The following is a 10,082-nucleotide window of genomic DNA, read 5'->3' on the forward strand; positions in this document are numbered from 1 at the left end:
CCTAATTGCAATGGCAAGGACGTCAAGCACTATGATGTATAGGAGTAGTGAGATAGGGCAGCCTTGTTTTGTACCAGATTTTAGAGGAAGCTTGTCCTCATTGAGAATGATATTTGCCATTGGCTTGTGGTATATGGTCTTAACTATATTGAGAAAAGTTCCTTCTATTCCTTTCTTGATCAAAGTTCTTATCAAGAATGAGTGTTGGACATTATTGAATGCTTTCTCTGCATCTATTTATATGATTATATGGTTTTTCTTTTTCTTTTTTGATATGGTGTATTATGTTGATTAATTTACATATGTTAAACCATCCTTGCATTTGTGGAATGAATCCTACTTGGTTGTGGTGTATGACATTCTTGATAAGGCTTTGGATCCTATTCACCAGGATTTTGTTGAGGTCTTTGCATCTGTGCTCATCAAGGGTATTGCTCTGTAGTTTTTTTTTTTTTTTTTTTTTTTTTTTGGTGCAGCATTTCTTTCTATTTTTTCTTTGTTTTTGGGCCACATCCATTGATGCTCAGGGGTTACTCCTGGCTATGCATTCAGAAATTGCTCCTGGCTTGGGGGACCATATGAGATGCCGAGGGATCAAATTGCGGTACATCCTAGGCTAGTACTTGCAAGGCAGATGCCTTACCTCTAATGCCACTGTTCCAAACCCTTGTGCAGCATTTCTATCTGGTTTTGGTATCAAGGTGATGTTAGTTTCATAAAAACTATTTGGAACTTTTCCTGATTCTTCAATTTCCTGAAAGAGCCTGAAAAGGATTTGGTAGTAATTCCTCTCAAAAGGGTTGAATGAATTTGTTAGTGAGTCCATCAGGGCCTGAGCTTATGTTTTTGGGAAGACTTTTTATTACCATTTTAATTTTCTCAGTAGTGATGGGTCTGTTTATATATGCTAAATCATCCTGGTTTAACATGAAAGATTATAAGACTGCAAGATGTATCTATATCTTCCAGGTTCTTCCAGGTGGCATAGAGTTTCTCAAAGTATTCTCCGGTTACCCTTTCAATCTTGCAATCTGTAGTGATCTCCCAACTTTCATTTCTAATCTGGTTTATTAAGTTTCTTTCTCTATCTGTTTCTTTTTGAGTTTTTCTAGTGGTTTATCAATCTTATTTATTTTTTAAAAGAACCAACTTTTGCTTTTGTTGATCTTTAGGATTGTTTTTTATTTCCACTTTATTGATTTCTGCTCTGAGATTTGTTATTTTCTTCTGTCTACCGTTTTTTTTGATCATTTTCTAATTTTAAAAGCTGAGTAATTAGGACTTTTTATAAGCCCTTTCGTCCTTTCTGATGTGTGCTTGCAAGCTATAAATTTTCCTCTTAGTACTGCTTTTGCTGTGTTCCTTAAATTCTGGTAATTTTTGTATTAATTTTCGTATATTTTCAGTTATGTTTTGATTTCCTCTTTGATTTCATCCCTGATCCACTGGTTGTTCAGTAGTGAGCTGTTTAATTTCCAGGTGTTGAAGTTTTTTCTGTGTCCCTTCGAGTTTACTTCTAATTTCAGAGACTATGAACTGAGAATGTTGTCTTTATGATTTCTATCCTTTTGATTTTTATGGAGATATGTTTTATGGGCCAACATGTGGTCTATCCTGGAGAATGACCCATGTTCATTGGAGAAGAATCTGTATCCAGTTTTTTTGTTTTTTGTTTTTTGGGCCACACCCATGAAGCTCAGAGGTTACTCCTGGCTATGAGCTCAGAAATCGCTCCTGGCTTGGGGACCACATGGGACGCCGGGGGATTGAACTGCGGTCTGTCCTAGGCTAGCATGAGCAAGGCAGATGCCTTACTGCTTGTGCCACCACTCTGGCCCCTGTATCCAGTTTTTTTTTTGTGTGTGTGTGGATGAAGTGCCATATATATACTTGTCCACTTTCTTCCATTTCTCTTTTCAGAGCGAGTATATTCTTGTTGGGTTTAAGCCTGGTTGATCTGTGAAGGGGTGACAGGGCAGTGTTGAGGTCTCCCACTATTATTGTGTTGCTATTGATATCTTCTTTCAGATTTATCAACAATTGTATTAAATATTTTTCTGGTCCCTCATTGGGTGCATATATGCTTAGGAGTGTGATTTCTTCCTGTTATACATATCCTTTGTTTTGTACAAAATGTCCATCTTTGTCCCTTATAAATTTTCTGAGTCTAAAGTTTGTGTCATCTTATATTAATATGGCCACTCTAGCTTTTTTTAATCAAAAATTTTTAAATTTTGGACCACTTCCAGTGATGCCCAGGGGTTACTCCTGGCTATACACTCAGAAATCACTCCTGGCTTGGGGTATCATACAGGACGCTGGGGGAGCAAATTGAGGTCCATCCTTGGTCAGCCATATGCAAGACAAATACCCTACCACTGTGCCATTGCTCTGGTCCCACACTCTAGCTTGTTTTGTTTTGTTTTGGGGCCACACTCGGTGGTGCTCAGGGGTTACTCATGGCTTGGTGCTCAGAAATAGCTCCTTGTAGGCACGGGGTACCATATGGGATGCCAGGATTTGAACCACCATTGGTCCTGGTTTGGCTGCTTGTCGCCTGCTTTTCCTCTGGCCCCCATACACACTCTAGCTTAAACCCTTAAGGGGAGTTGTTTGCTTGAATGATTTTCTTCCAACCTTTGCTTTTGATGAATCTATGCTTGTTCTGACTATTTAGATGTGTTTCTTGCATGCAGCAGAATGTTGGATTCATCTTTTTGATCCATTTTGCCACTCTGTGTCTCTAAACAGGTGCATTTAGTCCATTGATGTTGAGAGATATAATTGTCATGAGACTTAATGTCATCTTTGTGTAGGAGTTTGGTGTAACTGTTGGTCTTTCTTGTCTGAAAGTAGACCTTTCAGTTTTTCTTTTAAGACTGGTTTTGAGTCTATAAAGTTTCTGAGCTGTTGTTTATCCTTGAATCTATGTATACTTCCTTCAAATCTAAAAGTGAGTCTGGCTGGGCTCAGTATTCCAGGTAAAGCATTCTTTTTGTTGAGTTTTGTCACTATATCCCACCACTGTCTTCTGGCCTTGAAGGTTTCTTTTGACAGGTGTACTGTAAATTTTTTTTTTTTTTTGGTTTTGGGTCACACCCGGCAGTGCTCAGGGGTTACTCCTGGCTCCAAGCTCAGAAATCACTCCTGGCAGGCTCGGGGGACCATATGAGATGCTGGGATTGGAACCAATGACCTTCTGCATGAAAGGTAAATGCCTTACCTCCATGCTATCTCTCTGGCCCCTGTGCTGTAAATCTTTTTTTTTTTTTTTTTTTTTTTTTGGTTTTTGGGTCTCACCCGGCAGTGCTCAGGAGTTACTCCTGGCTCCATGCTCAGAAGTCGCTCCTGGCGAGCACAGGGGACCATATGGGATGCCAGGATTCGAACCGATGACCTTTTGCATGAGAGGCAAACGCCTTACCTCCATGCTATCTCTCCGGCCCCTGTGCTGTAAATCTTAAAGATGCTCTTTTGAATGTAATTTCCCTTTTTGATCTTGCTGATTTCAGTATTCTATCTCTATCTGTGGGATTTGTCATTGTGAATAAGATGTGTCTTCGGGTGCTTTTCATCGGATCTCTTTTTAGCTGATACTCTTCTCTTTGGGTATGCAGGATTTGGTTTCATGCCATATTTTGCTTTGGAAGATTCTCTGCAATGATGTCCTTGACTGTTGATTCTTCCTGGGGATTTTCTTCCAGTGTCTCTGGGATTCCAACGATTATTATGTTGTTTCTGTTGAATTTATCAAAGACTTGTATTTTAATCTGTTCACATTCCTTGAGTATTTTTTACACTGTCTAATAATTTACTTTAAGGCTCTTTTCCAATCTATTCTGCTGTATGGAGTTGTTCTACATCTCATCCTCTGGCTCACTGACACTGTTCTCAGCTGTCTTTACTCCATTGAAGAGGCTTTCCATTGAAGTTTTTATTTCATCTACTGAGTTTTTCAGTCCTGTTATTTCAGTTTGGAGTTTTATGATTTCTGTCTTGTGGTCTGTTCTGCTAGATCTAGCTTATCCAGATTCTACCCCACCTCTTTAGCCATCTCATTGTTTTGATTTAACTATTATCATTTGGTTCACATGTTGATTTTATAGGTTTAGGTGTATATTGTTACTACACGTCCACAGCACCAAAGTGTCTAAAGTGTTTCTACCAGCCTGCCTACTTTTCTCTTCCTTTTGCCCCAATTTCTTGTAGAAAGAACCAATAGTTTGCCCACATTTGATACCTTTTATTTTCTTGCCATCTTTTCTGTAGGCCACAGATAAGTGAGAACATCCAGTATTTGTCTTTTTCCCTTTGACTTACTATGCTTAACATGATATCCTCCAGTTCCAGTCAAATTGTAGCAAACTGCTTGATTTCATCTTTTTCTGTGGCTGTGTAGAGTGCTCCTGTGTATGTAGACCATAATTTTTTTGTTTGTTTTTAGGCCACACCTGGATGCACTCAGGGTTCATGGCATAGCACTCAGAAATCGTTTCTGGCAGGCTTGGGGGACTATATGGGATGCTGGGAATCAAACCTGGGTTCATTCCCAATTGTCTACTTACAAGGCAAATGCCCTACCAGTGTGCTGTCTCTTTGGTCCCATGACCACAGTTTCTTTAAGGATTCTCTTATAAGTGCTGATGCTGAAGCCTTTGCTAGCTCCACTATCTCATGTGGCATACAAACTTTTAGTTGGTCCTCCATGTCCCCTTTTGTCCCCACCTTTGTCTAAAAATTTTTCTTTGGGAATCTATGTAGACTAACTTGCCTCTAGCGTATAGAGTTTGGGCAAAGTGATAAGTATCCCTGCCATGATTATGGTGTGATATTTATATTTCCATCTTGCTGGTCTTCCTTCTCTGGGATTTTTTTTTTTTGAGTCACACCGGGCAGCACTCAGGGGTGAGTGCTCTACGCTCAGAAATCATTTCTGGCAGGCTAAGGGGACTATATGGGATTCCGGGATTTGAACTACCATTCTTCTGCATGTAAGGCAAATGCTCTACCTCCATGCTATCTCACCTGCCCCCTTCTCTGGAGATTTTCTATGTCTACTTAATGAAGTAAACAGATTGTTCAAATATCCATTTTGTTAAGAGCATGGGTATCCATTAAGACAGAAAGGTGACTTTAAATCAGCATCCAGCAAAATGTATTTGACCTAGTTCCACAATTCCAAGAAATACATTTTATCATTGGATATATTATATACCTTGGGATCTGTGAAAAGTTTAAAATGTTGATTGTTAGAAATGTAGAACAAGGCATTTATTCTTGAAAGAGATGACTTCTCATAGGTGAGGATATATGTGTAACAAGGAAGCTCATCTGGACACAAACCACATTAGCTTTTTGTTTGTTGGTTTTTGGGCTACTTGGCAGTGTTCAGGGCTTACTCCTGGCTCTGTGTTCAGGCATCATTTTGGTGGGGCAGGTGTACATATGGAGTTTTGAGGATTAAAGCCATGTCAGCAAGCATGCAAAGCAAGTGTCCTATTCATGTTACTAATGCTCTGACCCAGCATTATTACTATCTTGGTTAGGTCTTGGTCACACGAGTGTATCTGTCATGTGATGTGTTTATATTATCAATATGATATTGGGATATCTATGTTTACAGACCTCAAGGATGAAAGGAGGGATGAAGCTCCATCCACCCTAAAAAAGCCCTTTCTATTGTTGCTGACAAGAGTAGCATGTAGGCAAAACATTAGAAGGCAAATTAGGGGTAGTTGATAGGCCAACTGGTAACTGAGCTCAGACCCAATTTGCATTCTCATGGAGCAGGATTCACCTTTTTTCCAAGCTAGAGAAATCTTATTGAAGGGGAGTTGAGCCAGATTCAGAGGCAGAGACTGAGTCAGATCATCTCAAACCAGGGAAGATTAAAAGAGGGACTGGGGCAGGTCAGGAGGAGATCTGGAAATAAGGCTCAGGGTGGTGTTTTAGGAAGGACCAGAATGCAACCAGCACTCACATTCTTCTTCATGCTGCTCTTTGTTCTTCTTTGTCTCCTGGGACTCCTGGCCAATGGTTTTATTGTACTGACTCTGAGCAGAGAAAGGATGTGCCATGGAAGGCTCCTTCCCTCTGACCTCATCCTCCTTTGCTTGGCAGTCAGCCGCTTCTTCCTGCAATGGGTTGGGATGGTCAACAGCTTCTACGGCTTTCTCCATTTTATGGAGTACAGAACTGTCCGCCAGTTCTTTGGGCTGCAATGGGACTTCCTGAACACAGCCACCTACTGGTTTGGCACTTGGCTCAGTGTCCTCTTCTGTTTGAAGGTTGCCAACATCTCCCACCCTGCCTTCCTCTGGCTGAAGTGGAGGTTCCTGGGGTCATTGCCCTGGTTGTTGCTGAGTACCCTCCTGATATCCTCCCTTGTCACCCTGCTGTTCTTTTGGGGGAATCATGAGTTGTATCAAGGATTCTTATCTAGAAGGTCTTCTGACAACATGACATACAGAGAGTGGAGCAGGAGGCTGGAACTTTCCTATTTCCTGCCCCTGAAGCTGGTGACATTGTCCATTCCCTGCTCCATTTTTCTGCTCTTCATTGTGCTGCTGATCAGCTCTCTGAGGGTCCACATGGGGAGAATGAGGCCCCACTTTCACAGCCTACAGGATCCCTATGCTCAGGCTCATACTCGAGCTCTGACATCTCTCATCTCCTTTCTCGTTCTTTATGCTCTCTCTTTTGTGTCCCTAATCATTGATATCCTGGGATTTTTTTCCATAGAGAGTGACTGGTACTGGCCGTGGCAGAATGTAATCTACTTGTGTATATCTGTCCATCCCTTGATCCTCATCCTCAGCAATCCCCGGCTTCAAGGGATGTACAGGCATCTACTTCTGTTGGCCAGGGGCCTCTGGGAGTCTTAATCTGCATGGACTCTATCTGGACCCCAGAAAAGATTCAGACGGGTATGACTAAACCCTGCCCCACGCATACCAAGATGTCTTCAGGCAGGTACCTCTTGTCCTAGACTGCCAGATTTTCTTCGGGGAGAGTAAACCTGAAAATTCTCAGCATGACTCCTTCCTTGGGATACTTGAAATGCATCCTGTCCTTGGGTTTCAGGGAGCCAGTGATGTCTAAATTGGAATATATTTGGTGATTTTTTTTCTGCTTGATTTCCATATGTTTTGTGGAAGTCTCCAGTTAGAACGTCTTGATTAACCAACTATCTTACCTCCAGATCCGTCTGGATGGAAGTTTAGATGGAGAAGCAACAACCTTGATGAAGTGAGATTCTGAAACACTTAGGCACAGAAACTATGGCAGATGACAGTTGGTGCTAGAGTTCTCTTTCCATGCACAGTCCTTTTCTACAACCAAATTTGGATGATGTATCTTTATAGTACTCAATCTGAAAATATTTATTTTGGTTTGGGAGCTATACCCTGTGGTGTTCAGGGCTTACTCCTGGCTCTGTGCTTAAGAATCACTCCTGGGGCCGGGCGGTGGCGCTCGAGGTAAGGTGCCTGCCTTACCTGCGCTAGCCTAGGAGACGGACCGCGGTTCGATCCCCCGGCGTCCCATATGGTCCCCCAAGCCAGGAGCGACTTCTGAGCGCATAGCCAGGAGTAACCCCTGAGCGTCACCGGGTGTGGCCCAAAAACCAAAAAAAAAAAAAAAAAAAAAAAAAAAAAAGAATCACTCCTGATGGTGGTGCTTGAACAAGAGATTGGAATTGAACAAGGGATTAAACAGGTTACAAGGTCAACAGTGTACCTTATGCCTGTATTATCTCTCAAACTGTCCCATCTTAAAAATAATTAAGCAATATTATCATTCTTCTTTGGTTTTCATCTTTCTAGTCTTAAATGGCAGCTATTGTTCCACTTTTATTCCTCCTTTAGAATTACACATGGTGATTGTCTCCTTTTCCAGTTTGTCTCTGGAACATTTACTCCCCAGGTAAATATCTCAAGTTCTGTTGAATTGAATAAAACCTACATTTTTATTCCAAAAAAAAAAAAAACCCAAAAAACCAAGCATTCATAATGCTCACTTAGTTTATGTTCCAAATTCCTTATGCTTACCTGGTTTTTATTTTTTAAGTATCAGCTTAATAAATCTTTTTCATTTGGGGTCACATTCAGCAGTGATCAGGGATTACTCTTGGCTGTGCTTAGGGATCACTCATGGTGAGGCTTAAGGGATAATAATAATGGAACCCTGGTCTACTTCATGCCAGGAAAACATCTTTTCTACTTGACTTTCCCATGTCACTAGTCCCAAATAAACCTTATATTTAAATATTATTTAAAACAGTTTATTCTTACTACCATTCAACCCTTTTAAGAAATAGTTTTAGAGACACTGCTAAAGGGGAGCTGACACCGGTGGTGGAATTGGTGATAGAATATTACATACCTAAAATTCAATAACTTTCTAAATCATAGTTCTTTAATAAAATACAATGTTAAAAGGAATATTTTGGAGAAAAATGAATACGTGTACAGGTTATCACACGTATTTAATAATTCACAAATAATACATAAATTAAGTATATAAATTTTAATCAATATACGGATAGCTATCATTATTTTCCTTTTCTCTTAAATATCTATGGTTACAACATTCTTCTCAAACTGTACAAATTTGTCACTGGCTATGGTTTTGTTTCTTTCAGAGAAATATTTTAGAGTTAGGTGCCTTTAAGATAGGTTTAGAAGTTTTTGCTAAAACACAATAAACTAATTTCAAACACTAACAACTGAATTTCAATAGGAAGAAATTTTTTTGGGGGGGTCACACGCGACAGCATTTTGGGGTTCCTCCTGGCTCTACGCTCAGAAATCACTCCTGGCAGGCTGGGGGACCATATTGGATGCTGGGATTTGAACCTCCGTCATTCTGCATGCTATCTCTCCTGCCCAGAAGAAATTCTTTTTTTTTTTTAATTTAATTTTTTTATATTTTTTCTTCTTTATTTGAACATCTTGATTACATAAATGATTGTGATTAGGTTTCAGTCATGTAAAGAACACCCCCTTCACCAGTGCAACATTCCCACCACCAATGTCCCCAATCTCCCTTCATCCCACCCCACCCCAGAAGAAATTTTTAATCTCTGAAAGTGAAAGTAATTTTGCTACTGAAGGAACATGCCGCTATATCAAGGAACATCAATGGAGTATATAATTAGAGGGAAATTTATTTTACCTGTTTATTTTATATGTATATATTTTAGTAGGCAAGATATTTACATGATTCAAAATTCAAAAGGTAAAAATGTAGATAGAAACCCCCCCCCTTCTTGTTTTGGACAGATAATAATGAGGCATTTTATACAGTTTTACATCCATCTTTATAGATATATTTTAGTCTATCACAGAAAACAACTCATACTTAACAGTCAAATAACTTACATATTGGTATATTCTTTATCAGTAGCTAAAATTGTTCATCCTGTGTCTATCTACACAATAGTTGCACAACTTTTAGCTATTATAATCTTTGGTCATCTCTTGGAACTTTATGTGAATACACTTTCCTTCTTTAAAAAAAAAATAGAGGTTGGGGGCCAGAGAGATAGCACAGCAGTAGGGCTTTTGCCTTGCACGCAGATGGATGGTGGTTCGAATTCCTGCATCCAATATAATCCTCTGAGCCTGCCAGGGCTATTTCTGAGTTGAGAGCCAGGAGTAACCCCTGAGCACTGTCAGGTGTGACTCAAAAACCAAAAAAGGAAAAGAAAAAGAAAAAAAAAAAGATGCACTACAATTTATTTGACTAGTCTACAATTTGTGGTCATTTAATTTGAACCAGTTTTTTTCCTAACAATGTTATAATGATAAATGAACCACATATATACATATAAAATCTTTCATAATGCAACTTACAAGAGGATAAATTCCATGAAATGGAATTACTGGGTGAAATTGCACCGGAGTTTTAGAATTTTAACAGTTCTAAGTCCAAATTATCTTATAGCAATTTATGAAAGTGACTCTGTACACATTTTATTGTTCTAATCTGTACAGTAAAATACAACAATTGTAATCTGTGTGATTATTTTGAATAAGATTTATCAATATTTTGTGTGTAGAGCCATTTGAGTCAGTAATTTG

General features: G+C 39.5%; 1 protein-coding gene across 1 annotated transcript; it reads left to right on the plus strand.

Annotated features, from left to right (window-relative positions):
- Positions 1-5,963: 5,963 nt before the first annotated feature.
- LOC126011608 (taste receptor type 2 member 41-like) lies at positions 5,964-6,884 on the plus strand. The gene has a single exon (XM_049775434.1). The coding sequence runs from the start codon at positions 5,964-5,966 to the stop codon at positions 6,882-6,884; it is 921 nt and encodes a 306-aa protein (XP_049631391.1).
- Positions 6,885-10,082: the final 3,198 nt, after the last annotated feature.

This window comes from Suncus etruscus, chromosome 1 (assembly GCF_024139225.1).
Source record: "Suncus etruscus isolate mSunEtr1 chromosome 1, mSunEtr1.pri.cur, whole genome shotgun sequence".
Classification (NCBI taxonomy): Eukaryota; Metazoa; Chordata; class Mammalia; order Eulipotyphla; family Soricidae; genus Suncus; species Suncus etruscus.

Bases quoted from the DNA above. Each gene is read 5' to 3' on its own strand.
- LOC126011608 (XM_049775434.1), top strand. From the start codon at position 5,964: ATGCAACCAGCACTCACATTCTTCTTCATGCTGCTCTTTGTTCTTCTT.